We start from the raw sequence: 25248 nt of genomic DNA, 5'->3' as shown, positions 1-25248 counted from the left end.
TACTACTATATATGTTGAGTAGAACAAGGGTATCGGTATCTGCTTACTTGGCGTCGGTTGCCTGTTGTCAGTCTCTCTGTCTGTCTTCATGGCTGCTGTCTGTCTGCCTGCTGCCTGCCTGCTTGCCTGCTTGCCTGTCGATATCCGGTTAGATGAGTATCTAAATTGCCTTTACTGTTGATGAATTAGCGCCGGCTGCCGGCTGTCGGTTGTCGGCTTCTGACTGCCTGCCGGCATGCTCTTGATATGGTTGGAAGCTGCGCTCCAAAACGCGAGCCTGGTGCTGTTAGATAAGTGCCATCAAAGCCCAATCGAAGGACGTCAGGCTTATAAAAGAAATTTCAATTTACGTTGAATGATGGCAGACAGAAGGCTTGATTCGATGACTTCACGATCTGTGCTACCATTAAAATTATAAAGGCACAAAATTTAGCAGCAATTGACAAATGGATACTCACCGTTTGGAGTCACTAATCCTGATCGAATTCGAATAATAAATAACTTTCATTGAACTTTAAGTCAAATTATGCAAATTAAATCAAATATTGAATCATATTCAATAAATTTTAAATTTATGTTTTAACATGTATTTGTAACTATAAGCTAAATTTTAGGTATTCTATCTTAGGGCCTTGCGATGTTGTCAAAGAAGGAATTTGTGGCCATTCTCCTGCTTGTGATTGCGGTATGTTGTATCTTGAACTGTGCTATCTGTGTTGGTCGACTAATGGAATGTATCTTATAGTTAATTTGCATATTGAATGCAGCATCATTTGGCAATATTGTACCCACAACAACGAGCTACTATCAGCTGGCTCAACAGTCGGCAAGCGCGAGCACAGCATACATTTGTGTCATTTATGCTCTGAGTACTTGGTTATATCACTCGAACTTTTCAGAACCAAGGCAGCACATACGCATTGTGGTAGGTGTTATAACTGGTTGATTATATTTCTCTAACTAATATCGAACTTAGTTTTTAGCTATGCTTTTGATCATGATAATAACACACATTGCTGTGCTTGTTCTGACTATTATAGATCAGTATTTCAATGAAGTCGATGATAGCATTAACCTTACTGAAATTCACACCAACTTTGGTATGACTTGTCGACTCCTCACGATTGTTCTGACCACATTCACGATCGTACTACTGGTAGTTGTTTTTATATATCTTTGTATAATTACCGTTCAGAAGCAAAAGGAACAAGCACGTCGTCGCGAAAACATAGAATAGTTGTTTTCGTTATTTTCGTTATTAAATAGTCGAGTGTACCAGATGCGTTTTCCTCTTAACTTTTAGTGTTGTGATTGCATTGCATAAAGTTCGGTTTCTTCGGTGCGCCAAGCATTCTGTGTCGCTGCAATGTGTTGTCAGGCGCCATACCGCGTCTCCGCAATAATATAAATATTGTACTTATGGCACAGACAATGACGTACTGACTCCACACCTGTGTGTGTATCCACTTGCAGATGATAAAAAGAAAGAAATGACATGTATTCGGCGTAGCATGAAAGTCCCCTTAGTCAGTCCTCAGGCAAGTTCGCCGACTCCTTACAGTACACATGAGACAGTGACTGTGCTCGGTGTATATGTGTCTTGCATTTTGCATAATGAAATTGGTAGACAGTGCAATTTTCAGCGCCAGACAAACAAAGTTAAGGCAACATACTCCTTAAAGACGGCTCGAAACTTGCCAAGCATAAAAGTTAAAGGCATGCCAAAGCTCTGAAGTTGTGAGTTCACCAATTCGGAGAATGCTCGAATGACGCTGAAGGAAAGGCGCCCCATCAAAAGTGACACTTGGCAGCAGCGGGGCTTACAGTAAAATTTCCAGTTAAATTATTGCCGCGCCGTTGCCAAAAACAACACTGAAAACTCACTCGAAAGTAATTTCAAATTTAATTGCGTATAATTTAGAACGACGAAATGTTTGCGTGCGTTTAATTAACTGAAAAACAAAAAAATAAAACAAAGCGTTCTAGCTACCAAATGACGAAGAGTTAACACCCTTGCAAGTTACTTGTCAGTCTCCTAGAAAAGATATCTTTAACAGGAATGCAAAAGTGCTCGCTGTAAGAGCATAAAAAAACCCAAAGCAATGGCAATGGCTGCGTCAGCAATGGGCGGAAACACAACAACAATGACATCAGCTGCAAAATGTTTAATGTTAAATGCCAACTAATTAAATTTCGGGCATGCCATGACAGTCGATTCGGATAGGAAATCGGAGCCGGAGACAGAGAGTCAAAGCTGGAGCCCGGAGCCCGGAACCCTGGGAACCAAAGAACCAGAGACCTACGGACTCATGGACGTTGAACAGAATTTATTGTTGCATTTAATGACCAGCGCATGCGGTTGTTGTCCTTGTTATTGCCATTGTTGTTGTTTTGTGTTACTTTAGTGCGCTTAACGCGTTTATTGCGTATACGCAGTGTATTACGAGTCAACTGTTATTTGTATGCAAATAACGAGGCAAAATGCCAAACTGGTTAGTATAAAGTCAGTCGTCTACAACAATCCAATGATCCACATGAACCACAATCACCACTGAACTGCTCGGCTTGCCCATAGAGCCAGCCAAATGCCAACTGTCAAATGCCAAATGAAGCCAATAACTGGCACTGACCGCTGCTGCCAGTCACGCAACTCTTAAAGCTCAACCAGTTACAATTGCGACAAGTTAAAAAATCACGTGTTAAACATTACAGTGCAGAGATAATACTTTTAATTACGCTTCAGGCATTAACACGTTATAATATATAACATATATAATTGAAATTAAATTCGAATGTATGAAAGAAACATGCACATATTAAATTTTATTTAATGTGAATGGACAGCAGTTTGGCGAATGCATGCAAGTCGAGTCTATTGAGTTGCTTCAATCGTTTTGAAAGATTTTAATTTTCACACTTTATGCACATTAACATAATCGAGTAAATAATTCACAGATGGTTGAAATAGTTTGTAATTTTCATGAAATTCTGCATTTTACTGAATTGGTTATTCAATTCGTAATTAAAATGGAATGCATGCTCATCGATATGAATGCTGTATGATTACATCGCTTCGTTGGTTGGCTTGGCCTTATATTTATTTTAATTATGTAAAAAGAGCACGAATTATGGGTCAATTAAGTGACGTGTCATGGATCGTTAAGGCTGCCGATTGCCCAATGCCACAACCAGGGCAATTCAATGTGCACTCAATCCTGTCAAGGACAATGTATACACACACACACTAGCATATACATATGATTATACGCATTTCCATTATATATACGCCCATACAATTGGCAGCCGCAACGCGTAAATTTGAATGGATGCAACAAAAGGTCAACTGCAGCGTCAGATCAGAATGCAAAATGAATCTGTGGCCGTCATCGTATTGCACTGGTTCATTGTACGCATAAATTATGCTGCCATATGTCAGACACTGTCTGTGTTCGTGTCCGGTTCTGATTTTTCGCGTTTTCACCAGACTTTGAGACTGTCAAGTGCCAGTGTGTAGGTTGGAATTTACGAGCTAGCGCGAACCCTGAAACAGGCGGCTGCCACAGCTCTTGTCTAATTGCCTCTGGCAGTACGCCAAGTGTCAGGCATAAATATAAGTATGGTCTGGGAACCCCCACAAAGCTTAACAGCCAGTCTCTGCACAATTGCAACAAAGTTGAATATAATGCCATCTGTTGCAGCCATCAATCAGGAAAATGTCAATCAATGGCAGCCGTTTTAAATTTTTGCTTTATATGCAGATAATTGCCAGGAAATCATAATGAGCAGACTTTGAAGTCGATATAAAAGCACAAAAGAAAAAAATCTCTATAACAAATTTCAATCGAGTAACCTCAACATTAAATATCATTAAGAGTCTAATATTTTTCTATCAATCAAGATGCCTAATAACAACGCACTTCCAAAAGCAAACACCTATTCAGAATTCTTACAAAATATATTTAAATTTGTGGAAGCTACAGACAAATGTTTGTTAAACATAACATTAGTGTTCGGCTAATTTATATTGACCATTTTTTTTACTGTAGATCAATCTTGAGAAACTTTCGAAACTAATATAATGTCGTTGGGTATGGAAAACTCTACTGTGAGATCAAAACTCATGAGACACATATTCTCTCGATTTCTGTGTAATGCATGTAATAATCATGTTCGTGGCGGAGTTATAACGATTTGTGGTCACTTGTATTGCTGGACTTGTTTGTGGCCGAACCTCGCCGGCCGCCGTTGTCCTCAATGTCCCCACTGTGGACTTCGATTAATTCTTCATGAGGATATTTTCCCATTTCTGAGCGAGGGACCCCATCCATCTCCTGATCCCGTCATTGCCCAACCGGGGGGAGTGCCCCGGCCAACTGGAATGTATCTGAAGAAGCGTCAGTTACCCAACTGGTTTACCTTACACGAGAATGAAAGTGCCTCGGGATCACATAGAGTTCTTTCATTAATTGTTTATTCCATGCATCGCAATTTCCCGCGTCTGATGAACTTCAAAAGCTTATTGGAATGGTTTGAATTAATCTGCGTTTTGCTAATGGTTATCGTATGCGCATATATGTTGTGTATTGCACAATAGATCATTAGATTTCTGTATATCTATATATCGATATGTATATCTATATATTTCTTCAAAATTTTAGCTTAATGGATCATATTAAATGTGAATTCACTATCTTAGTTGTACAATTAATAACATTTTACCTCAAATGATCACATGTGTATATTAATCGGACCTTTTTAAAAATACCGAAAATTATCGACAATAAAGGTTTGTGGTAGTTAATAAAACAACACGAATTGTAGCTTAGCGTCCGATTTATTCTGCTGCTCGATCAAGACTGACCGCATAGCTTAATTATGTATAACATAGAATGTGAAAAGAGAGAAATGATAAAGAGAGCCAATATCGAGAGAGAGTTCGGATAGCCGAGAGAGCATCGAGTTAATGTATATGTGTGTATGTGTGTGTAGACACACGTCCTACTACAGGTTTAAGTTTTTATTTTGTATTAGTAAATTTTAATTTGCTGTTTTTTTCCTGCCAGTTAGTATGTATTTGATTGGTAACTAGTAAAGTAGCTGGTGAAGGCCATTTCAAAGTTGTTCATTGGAATAACAAGAAACTTGGATACCCAAACACAGGAACTAATGCATAGTAGGTTACAGTGAGGAATTCAAGCTTAGCTGACCAGCTGAAACAATATGTTGCAATACTAAAAATTCGCTATGGTAAATATTATATGAATAACTTTGTGAAAGTTATGTAGTCTTGATTTGAGAAAGCAGCTTGTAAAGCTGTGTAATAAACTATGCATCTATGAGAAAGAAAATACTTGAAGACCAGCTGGTTAATTCAGAGTTTTAATAGATCAATTGATATTTGCTGTTTATTGCTGATAAGCAATAAGCAATCATTTAAGCACGCATCTCCATCGACAGTTCAATCAACTTGGTGCATTAAAAAGGATTTCGCATTGGGTTCTGGCCGTTCAATATTTATCATTAATTAAAAGAATTCCATAAAATCCTTATTACGAACTGTAGGAAGTCAGCCAGCAGTGCTACGTGCAGACGCGAGGAAACATCCCGTGAAGCTGTTTTATTATTGCAGCTTAAAAGCTACGTAACCATTGTGTGTGATGGTGTATATATACGCTCGTTTCTTATGGCCATATTGCATTCTGAGCCTTTAAAAAAAAGAAAAAATATAACCAAACATGCTGATAACTTTGCTTTCCTGCTGCTTGTGCTGGCGACTTTTAAATAGCATTTAAGTTAATTGCTATTTAAATCCCGCGATCAAGCTTAACAAATGGCAAGCAAGATTTTCAATTTACTTCAATAATATAATATTGCTGTGCTCAATGAGTTTATCCGAGCTGCCTTACATTTGGTATTTCTTAGAATGTGGCTTCAAGGCATTGAAAAGAGCAATCATCAAGGTAATTAATTCAGTTTGTGTGAACGTACGCTTGAAGGCAGAGATTTGGCTTTTTTCAACATAAATATCTAATTACGGTTTAAATTCTAAGCAGGAAATGTGAATATTAAGCTGGGATGAAGAAAAGTTGGCGCATGAAGAAGCAGTCGGCAGCAGTCGTTGCAACGTCATTAAAATCTTCCGCAGGTTGCACAACAAAGAGCAAGTAAATTGCTTGCCGCAAGTGAAATGGAGTACGATTCGTGTAGATGTAGAAAGTGAGCCCGAGTACATCTACTTGCATGTTTGGTAATTTTTAACTGCCGAATTGTAGAGCTTTGACAGCTATTTGCTTAAGTTATGCACTACGGTAGCATGGCGTATACGTAATTACAGTTTCCGTTATGTATGCTTTGTAGAATTTGACACCGAAACTATCAATAGCCGTCTTCCCACATTCTGTTACCCATGCAATAATGCAGCATTTCGTCTTGCTGGCTGCAGTAATTTTCATTTCAATTACAGTATCTGTCGCCATTTGAGTCTGCACACACCGGACGGACAAGCAGACGAGGAGGGATGCGCCGGAGGCAAGTTGTGCCTGCAACGGCATTGCAACGGTAAATGTTGCCTTTATGCATTACATAATTACAGTTGTGTTTGCATTGCGGCAAGCAACCTCCAGGGCAGACGCCTCGGGTACTTACCACTGATGAGCTATTGTCTGGGTTAGTTTAGATGCTGTTAAAAGTATAATTAGATGCCATCATGTTCCTGCATAAATTTGTGTGTAAACAAGGTTTTACCCTATTAAATAACTTAATTTAAGGTACTAGGTTCAACATTTAGTCTAAGTGGACATATCTTTTCTTTAATATTTCAATGAACAGAAAAAGTTTACTGTACAAAAATTGCGAAGAATTTTAATAGTCGTAATATATTCACAATGTTTCAGCTGTTACATCCGCACCCTCTATTTAACATCCCCCTTCAATGGTTTGCACATCCCAGACACTGTCACATTTGTGCAAATAGCATGCACTATGCACATTTCCGTTTCCGGGCTTTGGGCTTCGCAGGCGTTGCAATTGTCGCTCGCTACTGTTGCTCCAGCTGTAGTTGTAGTTGTAGTTGTAGTTGTCGCTGAAGCTGTTGCTGCGGCTGTGTGTATGTGGGTGTTATAGTTGGGCGCACACGCCGTATACGTTATGCATAACTAATGGCTGCTCAGTATATTGTTTAATTTATCAAGCATGAATTATTTATGTCTGTCGATATTTACTGGGGGCTCCTTCCAGAAACAAAGTGCCCAATGAAACTTGCATTTTGCATCAGACTTGCAAGACCAATAAGTGTGAGGATCAAGTAGACTATCCCAGCTGTCATTTGATTTGTAATAAATGACATTTGCTTCGGCGATTGCGTTCAAGTTACACGATACAATTTTGCTGATTGTTTATTGTACGGAAAATTCAATTGCTTGACGTTTGCGTTTGCAGGTGCTAAGTGCTTTAATTTTCGATTTACTTGGCTTGATTAATTTGCACATGGAATTGTGCACGTGCATAAAACAAATGTGGCTAACGAGCAGCCGCAAGAGTCCATAAACTTTGAGCTTGGTAATTGCGGCAAAAGACGAACGAGCAAAACTTGTAAGTTGAAAGAGCAAAAAACGAGGCTTGCAGCGAGACCTTCAGCTATATGGGGGAATGCACAGTGCAATGAATTATGTCGACACACAATGCACGTCTCGGCAAGAAAATACAAAAGAGCTGTACCACAATACATAACACAGCACACATCTGCATATTTTTGCCACACTCTACACTTATACGAATATGTATTTTCGTCGTATTCGTATACGTATTTGCCTGGCAAAGCTAACGAGTTGCGGCTGAGTATGGTATATCATTCAAAACATGCAACCTGGAACATTCAGAGCCCTTGGCTCTTGGCTCTGGAATCTACTGGGAGCCAACACCTCTGTGCAGCGGCAGGCAGGGCTCACTTAAAGCCATATTGTGTATAGATAACGTGTCTATTCAGACGTAAACTGATATGACGACAAAAACAGATGCAAAATGCAACAGAATGGAGCCGAACGACGATGACGACGCCGACGACGACGACGAGTCACATCCTTGTAAGTACTAGTTGAGTAACAAGTTGGCTAAAATGCGGAAGCTAACAAAAAAAAATGTGTTGCACACTTTTATGCGCCGGCAGACAGGATGAAACAGGACAGGATAGGGCAAAAGCCCCGAAGAGGCCACACGGATGGAGTCGAACGAAGTCAGTGCAACTTGACGCTTATCACCGCAAAAGTTTTTGCCACATCGGAGACTTTGCCTGGCGTTGACAGCACTCAAACTTTACTGTCAGCCACGATTGCATTAAGCTTTAAAAAATGCGAGCCATTAAATTTATAAATAGTGAGCGAGGCAGACAATGTGATCCTACAGCATCTGTGACTGGCAGCTAACCAAAAGTTTGCAACTTCAATTGCCAATGCTGCTAATTACAAGGAGGCCAAAAGTCACATGCCATTGCCCACAGAGCGTATACGTTATGCGGGCCAGCCAAATGGTGCAACTTTAAGCGCAGCAATTAGCTGTCACTCAATGCTCTGCATTATCCAATTAAAACTGCCAGCCAATAGCCAAGGGCTGCTCCCACATATTCACACTCAACATACATCCACACAATGCACTCGTTAAGCTTAACATGCCCATTGAACAAGGAGCAAAACCATTTCTGCCATTTCCAACATACATAAACGACGCCGATCATTCTGTCAATGGCCGTAATGTAATGCCAGACAGTCAGACTGATACCCCGCAGGCAACAAGGTTGAACACAGATAGTAAGTACATCCTTATAAATAATCCATGCTGGACTTAGCTTTTTAAACACCTTGTTGCACTTGGCTTTGTCTTTAATGTGATTGCAATTTGAATTTGCTTAAAGCTATAAATTTAAAATACCTCGCTCTCTCGTCGAGAACAATTCAAATTTTGTGATACCTTTTAGCACTTGTTTCAAGGTGTTTTAGCTTTTGATACGCTAACGTGCTTTAATGATTATCGTGCAGTTCACACAAATTTTTTGGGTCAACTTTTTTCGGTTTGTTGGCATTTAAATCGTGCGGCCAATGTCTGGCTCATTGTCTGGCCAGTGAAATTCCCCAGGGCGTCTACAAGAGCCATTTAACTTTTAATCCATCAAAGTGGTCGTCGTTGTCGTTCAGCCTCCCTGTCGATTTCAATAAGTAAAAAATGTTTTTAACGAGTCTGCTTTCGCGGCGATAAAAGCGAAAAGCTCAGCATAAAAAAATTCATAAAACAAAATAATAAAAGAAACAGAACGTCAAATGCAGCACCGTACAAAAAAAGGAAGACATACCGACGGAGTTGTTTCTAGCCTTCTCGAAACCATCGATGGTTGAACGTATTTCATTATTCTTGTATTTTACATTACACATTTTTGTTCTCCAGAGGCAACGAAGCTCCGGGACTAACTTATTCGTGTCTGGCACGTTGCAAATCGCAGATTTTCTTCTTGATATTATTATTGCTGATGTTTGTGCCGTTGTCGTTGTCATTGCCTAAAAACATTATAAATCTGCGCGTAATTGTGTAAACTTCTCTAAAAAGAGCGGCAGTGTATGGCGTTGCCTTTTTCTGGCTAAATTGGATTATAATTTATTTTAATTGGCAAAAGGCAAATGCAACGATAAAACAAACAGAACAAACAAAACAGCGCGCTCAAAGGAATTCCCCTTGTCTGACTCATAGTCTGACTGACTCTCTCTGCTTGCATATCTTTGCCAGACGTGGTTCAAATGAGAATTGGCCATCAAATTACGCAGCTCTGATGCGGCGTTCATTAGTCTAATTGTAAGTCTTGGATGGGCGTGCTCACCATGTCACCGCAGCGCAGTCGTTAAACGAATGCCTGAACCCTCCGTGATTAGCATTACCTTTTGGCCCAAAAGGTTGAAGCCCCACACGAAACGATGCGTGACAGTGTTAAATTGTAAGTCATCTTACCAACAGCATACTCGTTTGTATATGTACTCATGTGGCTTTTAATTAGAGGCAACAAAAGAGGCTCCACCTTACTGGCCTAAAGCACACACATTAACAAATGAACGGCATCTAAAATGGTCCTCAGTTAGTAGAATGCAGAGCCCAGAGGTTGAAATACATACATATGTTTGTTTATGCCAACTGGCTTTGGCTTGACTTGGCCAACTAGGCCAAATTAGTTAACTGTTCTGCTTTTGGCTTAATACGTATACGCATTGTTTGCCAACGAACTGAACAACAAGACAGTTTCCAGTCGCAGTCCCTCAGTAAACATGCTAACAAGTTTCTTGGCCAAGAACTTTAGCTGAATGTGATCCTTTACCCTTGTGTATGGATGATTTGTTAGGTCAAGTATATTAGCCAAGTTTGCGAGACTTCAAATTAGCTGCATGTGGAATAACTAATATGCCAACAAGCCAATATAGAGTAAATTAATGTAAGCGACTTACGTATGTGAATGCTTGTGACTGTCGACGCTAACGGCGTTTCAATTTAAAAGCAATATCTTCATATTAAAATCTAATGCAATCAATTAAGTTTTCTCTAAACATATGCTGAATCTACTTATAGTTAACATATGCTCAAGCCCTCCCAATGTCTAGTAATATGCCTTTGCTTTACACATTTCCATAATTTTATGCACCCTTCAAACTAATTTCAGACAATTTTCAGTCTCGCCTGGGGCAAAATATTTTTACGCATCCCTCTTTGCATGTTTTTCTCTGTTTATAAATTTCATTCGGGGTGGCGTACAGACAAAATGACCCTGCTATAAGTACAGTGACCTGTAAAGCAAAAGCTCAACACATCAATTCACAGTTCAAATTGAGAGTGTTTTAGCTGACATCTGAATATCATTCAAAGGGAAAAAGGATTTTGGGGTAAGTATCTGAATTCGAAAGTCGATTTCAGTCTTTCTTGTCTCTGCCTGTAGTAATCGTTGATTGCACCCAAAAGTTTTGGTCATAAATTATTAAAGTTGTTATTAAAAATTACAAACGTTGACAGCAGCACGTTTCTTGTGTATGTGTGGGTGTGAGATATTGTATTATTTATTTACTCGTATTATGGCAGTGCTTTGGCTGCGTATTTATTTTGTCATACGTGCGCTCCAGCAAATATTTACAATTATATATCATATTTATCAAAGGCAACATGCGAGCTGCTTGATAATTGTTTGCATTCGTTTTTTGCACGCACAATTCAGTTGTAAAATTCTGAAATTGTAAAAATGTAAAATGCAAATATAAATCTGTTGAGATACCCGTCTGCCTCTCAACCCCTAACATCTACCTGTACTTGTCTGCGATGCTGATGCTGATGTGCCCAGATTGTATGATTTCGTATATATTTGCATTTTCAAGTATATTTTCCAAGATGAGTAGATGAAAACACATGGCAAATTGATTGCTTTACGGCTCATTTTGTTGCTCGCTCGCTGCTCGTTAAGAATTTATTTCTCCTCACCTTACGCAATATAAATATACGACCATGTTCGCCATAAAGATAAGAACAGCACATAGAACCCAGACGAATGACTTATATTGACTCCCGCTGGAGTCTGTATATTGAGCTGTGAATAATACGAATTACTTTTAATTTAGCAGACAATTTGCTTTTACAATCTTCTATATTTTGTCAACCGATCTTTAAAAATTTGTTTGAGTTAAAAATGTCTTAATTTCAAAAGCTGTCAATTATACAAATTTTAGTTTTAATTTTTTTTAATAATTTAAATGAGTTCAGTATCTTCCAGTATATATTTTTATATTTGTTGCTTTTTTTAATAAATTATCATCGCAGGGTGCCACTCAGCGTTCACTAAGTTCCCTCAAATGAGCAATGCGTGCACATAAATTGATTTTGTCTGACATCGCTGGATATAAACCAAACGTTTCACGCCTTTTTAACGCCACAGTTTGCGAATAACCTTTGAGAGTCCCCCTCAAGTTTCTGATGCATCTAATTCCTGTTGTTGCCTTTGAGTTTTTTATGCTGGCAATTGATGCCACACCCCGAGTGAGGTGTTGGCAAGCCAGCGGGGTACATTGCGTGTGCAGCGCCATTAATTGCAACGCTGTAAACACATTTTTTTTTTAGTAGGCCGCGCTCCCTTCACATACACTTTGTAGTTGAGCTTCAATTGCAAAACACACGCACGCTTGGCATTTTGGGGATGGGTTTGCCAGCTGTGTGTGTGGAGGGGTAGGCGCAACAAATTAGTTCACAAGTTGTCTTCTTTTTGTGTGGTTGCGCCCCAAAGTGAATGTGTGATGTTCGCTTACAACACGCCCCAAAAAATGCGGCAACACAGGGCTCGGCTCTCAACGATTTCCTGGTGTTTTCTGGGGTTGCCTTTCACTTTGCTAGCCCATCGCATGCGGTGCTTGCAAAAATGATTTAATGGCCATAATGTTAGTTGAATGGTTAATTCACTTACGTTTATGGCCATCCTCGGCATCAGCTTCAGCTTCAATGCGGCGTTGGCGTCGGTGTTGGCATCACTGACGCGTCGTTGGCGTCGGCTTTGGACGGACTTGAACTCCGAGTTGGCCTCTCCAGGGAGCTATCGTCTAAACATATGTCAGACAACGGTAAAGCTGCACTGAGGTTGCCGGCCGTATGCGGGTCGCATGTGTAATTATTGTTTAGATTTTACTCGTAAGTTGCCAGCTGCTTTAATGTGTTTATAACGTATGAGTAATGTGAGTCGTTTGTGGTTCCTCTGGGTCTGCTATAGTGCTCCTCTATTTGCTATACATAAGTAGTATGTATGTAGTGGGCGGTGGAGCTGCTTGATTTGAAGCCCTTGTGTTTTTAATTAGATGTGAAAGCCTCGGTCGGCTGCTTCGTTCGGCTGAATGTCATCAATCTCCAGAGGCATCTGTGCCTTGGGCACGCCTCTTAGCAGTTCATTTATTATGCGACTGGTTCCAGGTCCTGCCCCTATACATAGTTGGCATCTTATTCTGCATTCTGAATTTGAAAGTTCACGCATGTGTGCGGTGGCAATAAAAACTTTTTCATTAGTGCGAAGCATTAGAGCAAAAAGCCATCAGTAGCTCCCCAAATGGGCAGCACTTTCAAGTCCCTCTCAGCTGGGTGCCCAAGACCCTCTTCTTTGCAGTAAGTTCCGCAATCTTATAAAAAATACATTTTAAAGTCGGCCAACAAAAGTGACAATTGACATGGCACAACACTCACACACACACAGAGTAAATGTCTACGCATGTGTGTAACATTGACATTCGTGAGTCTTTTGTCTTATTGTAGCTGTAAATGTTGATGTACTAAACGCGACCTGAATGATAAATCAACTAATGCATATAAATACTGTATACAGCATTACGTGAGCCACAAAAGAAAAAAACAACCCGCTAGAAATGCTTTAAGAAGAGAAGGATTCGAGATTTATCTATACATATATATTCAGCATTTGACTATTATGAAATGGAAAGTACTTCAATAGATTTTGCCAATGGGCAACTCTTAAAACTAATACATATAGCTTCGATATATGAAAATACTTAGCATAAATAATTTCGACAGCATGCTGTATACCTAAATAAGGCTTTTATTAGGCGCAATTTGCATGCGCACTCGTTTTTTCATTTATTGAATTTTAAGCAGCTGCTGTTCAAAGTGACAACAATTGCTCTGGGGAGTTGTCTTTCGTATGTAAGAGTATGTGTGTGAGCGACTGTATGTGTCTGTATATGTGACGGTTGTTCGTGTGTTCGTGCGGCAGCTGCACGAAATGGTTGCAATATAAAAATTTGCACAACAAATTGAGAAATAATGCAAATATTAAAAGCAATAAAGTTGCTTTTGGTATTGAAATGAATATTGTTGTACGATGTAAATTATTTTTATTTTTCAACTGACAAGTCCATCAATGGTAACGGAAAATTTCTGAATTCTCCGGATGCGGATGTGGATGCGGATGAGCACAATTAGCATATGGGAGAGAGGCATTTGCATCCGATGTTGGCGCCGTTTCAAATTAATTACGCCACTGCACATTCAGCAATAAGAGCAATAACAACAAATACCAAAAGAAGAAGAGGAATGACAAGCACACTTGCGCCATTTTGCCAATTGTTCGCTCAAACACACACACACACACAACAACACACGGACAGACGGAGGACCACAAAAGTTTAGTTGAGCTTGGAGCTAAAGTGTTGCATATTGTTGAAGCATTTGGGGCAACATCCGCAGCAGACTTGCGGCTGGTAAATCACACCAACAACGAAAGCCACTCTATGGAAACTATGGTATCAGATGCTTCACAAATGAAATGAAATTATTTAATATTCAACAAGTTTGCAACAATTTGAATATTTGCAATAATTGCATTGGAATTACAACTGGCTGGAGGCGAGCAACAAGCAAGAGCATTACAAATATACGCCACATAATTAAGAGTAATATTCAGATAAACACAACTGGCGAAGTATTTCGGCCATATACCACAGTTAGTAATTAGGAGAATTCCTAACAGTAATGCCGTTGTCTAATGACTTGGAATAGGCGAGTCAATAAGTTGTGACTAAGTTTATATTTAACAAATTTGTCGCCTTATTACCATCAATAAACTCATGTGTGAAAATTCGTAGAGATAGCAAATATTCTATTTAGAATTACTTATTCAATCCACACAACCCGCAAGATAAATATTGACTGTATATTTTAAGGTGAATGTACAAATTTGTGAATGTGCCTGACTAAAAGCAAAACAATGTAGCCTTAGACACTAGTATAATTAAATTGTTTTCGACATTTCTTGAAAATATTATTGAGCAACGTATAACATAAACTTGTGTCGCATTCGTTTTTTAAATGTTTGATTCTAAATTGTGTCCAGTGCTCATACGAAAATTCTCTTCCCACTGATTAACACCGACAAATACGTTTACGTGCTGGGATTGTTGATGATGGATTGTGAATGGATGTGATGGAACCCATGGAGAAGATACAACAGCCGACCAACTTATACATAGATACAATCTCTGTGGTTGAGCTTTCATTAGACACAATAATAGTGTTGATTGGCTTACTGATTGGCCAACACTTCCTGACCAAAAATTATGTAAGTATGATGAATTTCACATTGAAAACAGACCTTCAAAACATTTTGCACAATCAACTTGTCCTGGGTTGGAGGGTCAGGTGGTCGCCCATTCGTTTACCAGTTTCCCTTGGAAACCTTTAGATTATTTTGCAATTTTTTGACTGGTGAAGTTATTTTTTTTTGAGTTCTTATTTTCTTTGGCTTTTCACTTTAGTTTTATGTCTGATTATACGCAAGATTGAAATATGTGTGTTTTGAATTTGCATTTTTATATGATTTTCGGTAGCTCGGTGGATTTTAACCCTTATAAACCACACTGGCTTTATTGTGGAGTATAACTAAATAAAATGGTACGTTTACCTAAGATTAAATCTAATAGACATAGCATTTATACAACTTGCAAGCATTTTAGGTCTCGAGACTAAAGGAAATAATAGCAAATGTTGACGAAAATATGCTACTGTTTGTCATAAATATGAATTTTACTGAAAACGCATCTATGTTAAAAGGCTAATATGCCAAATAAACTTGAAACGGAAGACGACTGCTTGTGTTTGCCATCTCATTAAATTTTATAGAAATATAAGCGGCATTATGGAAGTTAATTAATTTAGTACTCATCATAAAGATAGGGTTGTCTCAGGATTTGATTTTATGTCTATCATTTCGTCATCATGCCAACGTAGTTTATCTGACGCAGATAAAGTAGACTTAATTGTTTGCATTTTGACGGCAATTGCTTTATTTCACACTTTAGTAATTCTGTTTCTGTTTATATTTCAGGAATTACAATGACTAATATTATCATAGTGTAAATAGACAAATTACATTTTTCATTGAAATTTAAATTCTGTTGAATATCAGCATTTTAAAAGTGAAAATAGATTGCAGAATGCAGGGACCCCTCTATACTAGATATATAGAACTTCAACGAAACACCAAAAAGCGTTGTAAATAAATACAAAAGAGTTAACTGAAAAACTCCATAACACGCTTCGCCTGCTCAACTCTCTCTGGTTATTTCGATTTCTATGCAGAGGAGCAGGGAAGGGAGATTTGCGTGGTTATTCTATAGTTGAACTGCGCTTGGTTTTGGTAATTTTCAGCTTATGTTGCCCTTCGCTTTCCATTTCACGGCCAACAGCACAGAGCATGCATAACTTTGGTTCTGGTTGCATTCGCAGCCCAAGCTATCGCACCAATAATATTCGCAAATGCTTTTCTGGTTTGATTTCACTGGTAACCCGCTTCCAATTCCTCCTCAATCCCTCCCCCTTATCTCGTTTTCTCCTCGACGCGTCGCTTGTGGCCATTCATGATTTTTCATTTCATTTTCGCTTATTGCTTACAATTTGCGTTCTGTTGTCGGGCTTCGTTTTTCTAATTTTGTGTGTGTGAGGATTTCTCTCTTTAGGAACAAAATAGTTTTGGTTGCTGCATGCATTGACTGCTATTCTGTGGAGGGCGGAGAATTTCGGGGCCGAGAGTTCTCGGGGTGTCTGTGCGATATCTTTGCATGCAAAATAAAAGCTTCACTGAAATTGAAAAACTTTTTCAATATATACTTTTTCTTTATCTCTGCACAAGTATTCACGCATATATGTACATACTATATGTGGGCAGATATAAAAAAATATATTTATATTGTTTCATTTCCATGCTTTTTATTCGTTTTATTCATTCGTTTTGCATTGCGAATATGTTGATTGGGAGGCGTTTATGATTTCCCTGAGTACATCGCATCCACATCTAGAATAATTGCCAAATAGACCAGAGGCCACACATAAATGTGCACAGGAAAGCAAAATAAAATTTGAAACGAAGTCGATTGCATTTACCAATAAAGCAAAGATCAACATTTGAAAACGTTTTTAAAAAACATCATTGATGGATGTATTAAATCATTTATAGTTTGTTCTAAATTTTGTTATATACATATATTGCATAAAAAGTTATTTAAAATTTTAAAAAGAAACTAAAATTTGTTGGTCTACTTAAAGATGACTTTTCAGATCCTTGCGCGATAGCTTGGCATAGATTGTGCCATGTGGTTTATCGGTAGGAATGAACACCTCATCATTATCGCCGGGAACTAACTGTTGGAATGGTTTTGTATCGAAATTAAAGTAGTGCTTATTAGGCAAACACATGGAGATAACTGCCACTTGAGGCAGAGTGTCCAAAACCTGTTTCTCAGTGAGGTAGAGAGTGTGTTGCACTGAGGGCGAGGGGATGCCCACTTTTGGATCTCCGGCAAAGTTTTTAAGCACAATGTCTTTGACGGACTCCCAGGCATTGATGAAATTGAGATTCTCAATATCTGAATACTCCCAATTGCATTCCACAACAGTGCTGAAGATTCGATCATGTTGATCGGCCAGAGTGCGATATTCGTCGTCTACGAAATTGACAAACGACGATTGAGTTGTTTTCAGAACACGTAGGCCTTTGATTCCACTGATAACAGTTTGCTTGGGATCTAAAAACATGGAATAACTTAGCCAGTGTTCACGAATTACATCTCTATTGTCATTTACTTACCATGACGTTTCACAATTACGTCGCAGAAATGCGTCGCAGTGGGCGTAAAAAGAAAGGCGTGGTTATGTAGCAGATAACTATCGCCATACTCCTCGCGAATTCGTTTCCATGGATAGGCTTCAATATGTACATGCGCTTCCTCGACATGCGAATATTTGTTCAGAAAATGCTTTGCAAGGATTAGGGCAAACTTCTCAGGACTTTCAAAACCATATTTCTTAGCCAACAAATAGACTGTGTTCTTCTGCGAATCGGTGGCTACAATATCAATGTTGTCACCCTGAAGAAAGTCCTTGTTGGTGTAGAGTTTGAGATGGGTGCCCACTTCGCACTCTTGGATGGAATGCACAGCACCCTTACGGCTGACGTGCATCAGCTTAACTGCATCCTTGCCATAGCCTTTATCGGTGATCTCGTAAAATTGAGAAGCTGGCGAGGATTGCACTTGTCTGCTCGCAGGCTGACGCAGAGGTGTTGCAAACATTCTGATTTGGATATTACTCGATGACTATTGCAAAGCGAACTAACCAACTGCTTTTATGGATTATTTTGCACTCTCTACTATTGTGATAATCTGAGTTACGCCCCTAAAAGCGTCGTACACGCCAATTATTATTCTTTCGACCTTGAGGTGACACAACTTTCTACGAATGCAATCTCTTAAGATAATCATTCCGTAGTTATTGTAGCTTTGGTTTATTGCGTATGAACCAGGGTAAATAAAAACAAAATAGACACATCTAATACCGTCATTTGGCATCTTGTTAATTAGTTAACACTCGTGGTATCTTGCAGATGAGTACAAGAGTGATCCACTTTCATAGACATTTTAGAATAACATAATTTAGATAGTCAGTGCTAAGGTTCGCTAACTTAAGACATCTTAAGACGTAGTTTATTTAAAGTTAGTTTAATTTTTAAAGAAGTCTTTTAGTACAAGACAACGCCACACTCGGTGATCTAGAATTAATTTGATTAATACTTTGCATCATCAGATTTAATGTATGGATTAACTGTTTCGCTTACAGTACGTAAACAAAAACTGTTAAAAGTAATTCTTCCTTCCAAGAAAATGATGCAATTCACAATCTTTACGATAAGATATTCTTTATCATTTAGTTGTTAACTGTACAGCCAAAAAGTACGCAATATTTTTAACAAAGCCTCCTAAATTTATGCAACACTTTGCTAGCAAATAAGATGTATTAATATTCTTTAAATCATATATTAATTTAAATATCGTTAATTGTAAGCAAAGTATCATTGCAAATAACGTTTTTAATCATTTATTTTTTTTTTTTAAGACAATGCTGACAATAGTCATTGCGAATTTCAAAAGAGATAGAATAGTATAATCCCTTATATTTTCAATTAAAAGAAATTTAATTAATTCGTTGCTATTTATAAGTTCCCGTTAATGGAAGCCAAAGGATTAACAATCCTTTGTGGATGGGATTTCGTGCGAGTCAACTTGCCAACTTAAGACATATAATATTTGAAGACGCTTAATTAAACAGGGCCATTTAATTTTATTTTTCTTTCTGTGGAGTAATCTGGAGTCATTCACGCATAAGCTCAAATATTGCAACTCTCCAGTGACAGCTGCAGCAAATTGACATTTGTATTAAAAGAAAGGAAAGGATTTCACATTTTCCCATGACTGCGCAGCGCAGCGAGTGAATTGACACGGATGGAGCTGTGTCCAAATAAGAATAAGAATCAGAATCAGCATCAGCCTCGGCCTCAACATCTTGGTGTGACAGTAAACGACACTTTGTCGGGCTGCAGTGCGCGTCATAATTTAATGTATGACCATGGCGATGTATAAATAAAAGTTGTCCTGCCAAGAAGGACTCTGGCAGTTAATTTCACGCTGCCAGCCTCTGTGAGTGCTCAAGATGATGAAGTGCGTTCAGTGTGGTCTACGAAAGTTACATTCTGCCCACCAATGTTCGGTCTTGGTCCACTCTGCTCTGGCATGAGTTTACTTTGTGAGTGTGTGTGTGTGTGTGTGTGCGTGTGTATATGTGAGTTGTTTGGGTAAATACAACAACATTATAAAACATTATGGCATGACTTACCCCTTTATATGTTTTATAGCTGTCATGTGATTGTATGATACCGATACAGCAGTTGACAGAATTGCTCTGCTATCTTAATTTCGTGTCAAACATGAAATTGACACCCATTGTGTGAGACTCTGTTTGTGGATGTAACCAAAATTTATAGCCATTTATGAATGCGATATGTAAGAATGTCATAGGACTGTTACAACGGGGACAGCTTACAAGCAGATAAACTGCACAATTATAACAAGAACAATGCTGGCAAAAAGTATTTAGATAAGGTGTGGGTCCAATCACTGCACGAATTGCCCTTTTGAGTACGATTCATAAAGATTCCATTGTAAAGGGAAACTGAAAGTGAGCTCAGTTTAAGCTTCCTAAGTATATATGCCACTCTCAAAGGAAGTTGTTAGTCACTGACATCATTTTCCTTGCTTTCGCGCATTTAACTCTACTTGCATAGCTCAACGACCTTGAACAGGTGCAAGGTGTTCAAGGTGTCCTTTACTTGTGGCCATAAGATTAATTCAGCAATATAGTCAATTGACTAATTCCATTAACCATTATGCTGCATACTCGTACTATATAAACATCTTGCGCACTATTGTGCAGTGTATTTGTTTGAGTGTCGTTATTATTATCGTATTTCGAGTATACATCCGCATTAATTGCTCTCGGAACGTAACTTCATTATTGCGTTTACTGAATATAAAGCATATTTCCAACTGTCTCTGAAGCTGTTATCAGTTTCACTCTCTCAGTTGCTCTCCAGAATATTCAGCAGGTATTCAGCAGACGCCCAGACCAAGTGCTTAAATACTAACTCTCACTCATGCGCAGTACAAATGAACAGAGTATTGCTCTCTTAAGGCTAACAGTTCAAAGTTTACACCATGAAAAATTAAGCTTTCCTCATATACGCTTAAAGTTTGGAAAGGGTCAATTCAAGTGTTTGAAGTATTGATGAAATCTTTAAATTGAATATGCAAATGTCTTTGCTTTTTATTGCCAGACTTTATACTAATATTTTATATTTTTATAAAAGATTTTATTAACATTTTATACACTCATCAATAATGACTTTTAAGATCCTTACGTGACAACTGAGTGTAAACGATGCCATATGGCTTGTCGAGAGGGATGAAAATTTCGTTATTTTCTCCAGGCACCAATTTCTGGAACGGCTTCATATCGAAATGAACGTAGTGCCTATTTGGCAGAGTTAGAGACATAACTGCAACATGGGGCAGATCATCAAGAACCTGCTTAATTGAGAGATAAGAGGTTCGTTGTGTTGAGGTTGATACGGTGCCATCAATGGGATCGCCACCAAAAGTCTTAACCACAGTATCTGTCACAGACTCCCAGTCCTTTGTGAAGTCAACATTCTCAAAATCAGAGTACTCCCAAGCACCTTCCGCAATGGTGGACAACATACGATCATGAAGTTGGGGAGTTGTGGTATATTCATCCTCAATAAAATGCAGAAACGTTGATTTGGTGGTCTTCAAAAGGCGCAGACCTTTGAATCCACTTATTACAGTTGGTTTTGCATCTAAAAATTGAAAATATAATTTCCCTATGAATCCTTAGCATCGCAGATTTTTAAGGCATTATCTTACCTTGACGTCTCACAATTACTTCGCAGTAACGCTGCGCAGTTGAGGTGAACATGAATGCATGATTGTGTTGATAATTGGTTGTAGATCCATCTGGTTTGGTTTTATCTTGGCTAATGCGTCGCCAAGGGTAAGTTTCAACGTTCAATGAGACTTCGACAATGTGTGCGTATTGCTCAAGTGCTTTCCTGGCGACCAGCAAAGCAAACTTTTCGGGACCTTCAATGCCTTGTTTCTTTCCAAGCACACATATAATATTTCTCAGGGCATCGCTGTCAACAATTTCTGAGTTCTCACCCTCAGTGTACTCCTTATTGCCACTAAGTTTAATATGCACTTTAATGTCAAACTCCTGCACGCTATGATAAGCCCCATCGCGAGTTACATGGAACAGCTTAACGCCATCCTTGCCGTATCCCTTGCCAGTGAGGTTATAAGGGAGCTTCTTGTCTTCCGTCGGCGAAGTTGGCGAGCGTAAAGGTGCAGCGATCATACTGAATTCAGATTTTTCGAATGACTACAGCCAAAACATCTCAGACCAAGCGCTTTTATGCTTCATATGCGTGATAAATATCAAAAGATTATTATATTGACCATGTGGTAGTTACACTTTCTTTTAATACCATCTGTATAGATAACCATTCTTCAGTTATTTTGGCGTACGCTTATCATACTTGCAGAAAAAATAACAAAAATACTCTTGTTGAGGGTATTATACTTTGATGATGTTATTAAAAGCAACTTTGATAACACTGATTTTTTTAACCAAATGGGAAGAGTATGAAATCTTCGATAAGAACATTTTATAATTTAATTTCTTATCATATTTTAGGTCTTACTTCCAAAATAGAATTCTTTTGACATTTAAATGAAGGCAAAGAGATAATATTTTATCATAGGCGAAAGTTTACTTAATGTCTATCCGAAAGATGTAGATTAACACTTAAAGCCCATTGTGATCCTACTGTTCGCACACCTGGATATATGTAGTTATGTTTGAATGTGACACTCTTCACTATGTTTATTATTAAGCACTTACTAGTTCAAAGCTTTCAAAGCGACGCAATTAAACAATCAGCGAATATTTAATTCCATAAGTTCTTCAGCTGCATTCACTTATTAAAGTTTTCTACCGTCTATCTACAGTTTAAGAAAGCTGGATTCATAAATAAAACCCACTATTATCCCTAAGTACATATATATGAGTGAGGCTATGTCTTTGCTTCACGATGTTTATTATTTAGCACTCAACTCAAAAGCTTTTTTGCCAATTTATTGTCAGTTGAAGTGCGATCTTCATACTAGCATGTTGAAGTCCCGCAATAAGCAAAGTGATATTAAAAGACTTTTCAGTGTTTTCATATAATATATCATCTTGCTGTTTTATTTATTTTGAACACAATACTATAACACAATAAGTAGTTGATGTTAGGCGCTTATTAATGGAAATTTAGATTTGTAATTTTTTGGTACAAACATTTGATACAAATATTCGGAAGTGATTTGATTTGAGATGATGCATATTCTAATGATTCGAGCTGAGTGGCAGTGTGAATCATGCGAAAAAGTAGCTAAAATATATAGCAATTAATGTTCCATTTGATGGTTTCAATAATACAATATAAATAATTTTAAATATAAAATTCCAAAATAAGCAAGTATCGTAGCACTAAGATGGTATGTAATGTACTTCATATGGCAATTTCAATATGTTTGAATGTTTTAAATAAAAGGCTATTTATTATTCGCTATATACGAGTATGCGCTAGAGAGATAGATATGTTGTCTGGTCTTTGCATGAGGTACCAGGGAGGTATACGAATACGTACAAGAAGTATATGTTAGATGGTAGTTTGAAACTCAGAATCGAAGATGGTTCTAATGATACTACATAGTAGTTATTACTGGGCTTGGGTGAGCTAATACATTCTGCGGCAAAATGGGGCATGACATAATGTGTGGGGGACGTTCTTAGCCGCGCCAAGACAATAGGCTCCAGCCACGACTCGGTTTCGGGGTGCTGGACGCTTCCGGTCCGGCTGCTTGCTGCTCCGGCACTACCGCTGGCTGCTCATTCGGATTCTGCTCTATATAGGTGCGTAGTATTGTATGCTTCTGTACGGACTTCTCAAATTCTGCAGCACTGGGCCGATATGCCTCAAGCTTGTGCTTGTACTTGCCGGAATGCTGTTGACTAATCTCCGTTGTATAGGCCTGGCTACCGCCACGTGTCTTAGTGCCAAAGGAGCTGCCACCGGACGACGTCGCTGATGCTGATGGTGCCGCTGCCTGTGTAGGGAATTTGGGGGAGGAGTATGCAAATTGGGTGTTGGGATTATTGTAGTTGCGGTTGTTGTTGATGTTGCTCTTGTTAATGTTGTTAGTCGGCTTGTTGTTGTTATTGTTCTGGTTGCTGTTGCTATTAAGCGTTGTAGCTGAGTTGTAGCTGTACTCATACGTTTCAAAAGTATTGCCGCCATAGACGCTATTTGCCACTGCTGGAGATGCACCGGGTGCAGCGCAGAGTCCCTGATACCTGGACGATGGTTTCATGCCATAGGTGGAGCACGATGGTTTTCCAACCTCGTAGGGATTATAACCGACAACGTTGCCACTGTAATAGCAACAAAACACGTTAGTTTATTTCGTTAGCAACGTGGAATCAGTGTGTGTGTGCTTACCCAGGTCCATAGTTGCACACGTAGAGCTTGTTGTATTTGATGTTATCTTTGTACTCGGCAAAGCCGCAACCGACCAGACTCGTCTCACCCCAAACGAGCTGCGAGTAGTGACCAGTCTTGGGTGACCAGGCGTCGCCGAATGAATACTTTTGCACCTCGTTGAACCAGTTTTGAATGCGAGAGGGAAAATCACCATCATCGGCATCCAACGGTGCAGTGCTCCAAATAATGGCCAGATTTTGACCCATGGTAAAGCGATCTAGTTAAGGATAGTCAAAAGATGAGTATACTTTGTCAGGGAAAAAGGTGTGTATATAAAAGATTCTTATATAAATGTGTTGTGGGGAGGCAAGTTGGTTAGTATTAGTGTTTTATAGCATTGTGAAAAGAATGAAGGATAATGAAGGAAGGGGAGTACGTTACCAATAACTTAAACTAACACATGCAAACCTCAGCCCAAAGTGCCGGGAGTCGTATTTGTCGGCATATCATGCGCTATGTGGGGAGTCTTAAGCCAGGAAGTTCATGCATAATCTTCACCAAAAGATAATGAAACTACTTATATATATAGTAACTTACTTATTGTGCGATGCGGATCGTGTCGGAACTGACAATTGTCGGCCCATTGCTGGGCACGGGCAGCCAGCTCGTCATCCCAGATGATTTCGCGCATATTCTCGGCACCCGGTTGGCCCGGATAGCGTCCGGTGGCCACAAGTTGCCTCAGGCGATTGTGTTCCTGCAAGATGATTGATCTCTCCTCCGTACTGATGCCCGATGCTGAAATGATTAGGTCGAAATTAGCATAAAATATATTAGAATATGTAGATGAGATTTGGGGACATGCTATCATTTCTATTTTTGGCTGTAACAAAATCGAAATGCTTAAAATATTAAGTTTTTTTTTTGCGGTTTTTTATGCGTGTCTTGTGTGTCGACTAAGCTTAATGATGCTTTCTGGCGGGGCTTCAAACTCTCAAAAACAAAGCCGGTTTTTGTGTGTTTTAAAGTTTGTCGAAATTTCATTCAAGTCTGCTTGATTTATATTTAAAGAAATTTTAGTGGATTTTAACGAATTATCAAAATTAACATTTTTAGTTTTTGTTTTTGAAGCTTTTATATAAGTGCACGTGTAGGCATATATTACATTTTACTTATATAAAGCATTGCAAATACTAGTCTGAAAATATAGCTTTATAATTTACTTTACTTTCTTCACTTAAATGTCAACCGGTTTGGCC

At 38.7% G+C, this 25248-nt stretch overlaps 4 protein-coding genes and 1 long non-coding RNA gene across 9 annotated transcripts in view; 2 read left to right on the top strand and 3 right to left on the bottom strand.

Moving 5' to 3' along the window:
- The first annotated feature begins 497 nt into the window (after positions 1–497).
- LOC117576128 (uncharacterized) lies at positions 498–1263 on the top strand. The gene is made up of 3 exons (XM_034260687.2): positions 498–685; positions 746–925; positions 977–1263. Exons 1-3 carry the CDS (start codon positions 638–640, stop codon positions 1235–1237), a joined length of 489 nt encoding a protein of 162 aa, XP_034116578.2. The 5' UTR covers positions 498–637; the 3' UTR covers positions 1238–1263.
- Positions 1264–14744: 13481 nt separating this feature from the next.
- Positions 14745–25248, top strand: part of LOC127565818 (uncharacterized) — a 27263-nt gene continuing 16759 nt past the window's right edge. For 2 of the 4 annotated variants that reach the window (XR_007955211.1, XR_007955212.1), the window contains exon 1: positions 14748–15118. This is a non-coding gene — a long non-coding RNA (uncharacterized LOC127565818). Of the gene's footprint in view, positions 15119–15314; positions 15451–15512; positions 15645–25248 lie in introns of those variants that run through there. The other 2 variants (XR_007955210.1, XR_007955213.1) reach the window with 2 other exon arrangements.
- LOC117576487 (uricase-like) lies at positions 16973–18159 on the bottom strand. The gene is made up of 2 exons (XM_034261262.2): positions 17642–18159; positions 16973–17579 (listed from the first exon to the last, which is right to left on the bottom strand). Exons 1-2 carry the CDS (start codon positions 18123–18125, stop codon positions 17095–17097), a joined length of 969 nt encoding a protein of 322 aa, XP_034117153.1. The 5' UTR covers positions 18126–18159; the 3' UTR covers positions 16973–17094.
- Positions 20685–22170, bottom strand: LOC117576486 (uricase-like). Of its 2 annotated transcripts, XM_034261261.2 has the most exons (3): positions 21950–22170; positions 21330–21879; positions 20685–21262 (listed from the first exon to the last, which is right to left on the bottom strand). In XM_034261261.2, the coding sequence occupies exons 2-3, from the start codon at positions 21817–21819 to the stop codon at positions 20778–20780; spliced, it is 975 nt and encodes a 324-aa protein (XP_034117152.1). In that variant the 5' UTR covers positions 21820–21879; positions 21950–22170; the 3' UTR covers positions 20685–20777. The 2 variants fall into 2 exon arrangements, with proteins under 2 accessions (XP_034117152.1, XP_034117151.1); XM_034261260.2 differs by having other exon boundaries at positions 21330–22170.
- Positions 22679–25248, bottom strand: part of LOC117576485 (scoloptoxin SSD552) — a 6467-nt gene continuing 3897 nt past the window's right edge. Inside the window, exons 2-4 of the mRNA XM_034261259.2 lie at positions 24587–24787; positions 24008–24266; positions 22679–23940 (exon numbers count right to left, since the gene is read on the bottom strand). Coding sequence (XP_034117150.1) covers positions 23298–23940; positions 24008–24266; positions 24587–24787 — 1103 coding nt within the window. The 3' untranslated portion in view covers positions 22679–23297. The remainder of the gene's footprint in view (positions 23941–24007; positions 24267–24586; positions 24788–25248) is intronic.

Source organism: Drosophila albomicans, chromosome 2R (assembly GCF_009650485.2).
Source record: "Drosophila albomicans strain 15112-1751.03 chromosome 2R, ASM965048v2, whole genome shotgun sequence".
NCBI lineage: Eukaryota > Metazoa > Arthropoda > Insecta > Diptera > Drosophilidae > Drosophila > Drosophila albomicans.
This window is presented reverse-complemented; position numbering and strand designations above follow the sequence as displayed.

Excerpts from the sequence above, each read along its gene's own strand:
- LOC117576128 (XM_034260687.2), top strand. The coding sequence starts at position 638 with ATGTTGTCAAAGAAGGAATTTGTGGCCATTCTCCTGCTTGTGATTGCG. Across the intron at positions 686-745 it reads TTCTCCTGCTTGTGATTGCG|TTAATTTGCATATTGAATGC; the intron begins GTATGTTGTATC and ends TGTATCTTATAG. Across the intron at positions 926-976 it reads GGCAGCACATACGCATTGTG|TTTTTAGCTATGCTTTTGAT; the intron begins GTAGGTGTTATA and ends TATCGAACTTAG.
- LOC117576487 (XM_034261262.2), bottom strand. The coding sequence starts at position 18,125 with ATGTTTGCAACACCTCTGCGTCAGCCTGCGAGCAGACAAGTGCAATCC. Across the intron at positions 17,580-17,641 it reads CGTAATTGTGAAACGTCATG|ATCCCAAGCAAACTGTTATC; the intron begins GTAAGTAAATGA and ends CCATGTTTTTAG.
- LOC117576486 (XM_034261260.2), bottom strand. The coding sequence starts at position 21,819 with ATGATCGCTGCACCTTTACGCTCGCCAACTTCGCCGACGGAAGACAAG. Across the intron at positions 21,263-21,329 it reads AGTAATTGTGAGACGTCAAG|ATGCAAAACCAACTGTAATA; the intron begins GTAAGATAATGC and ends TTCAATTTTTAG.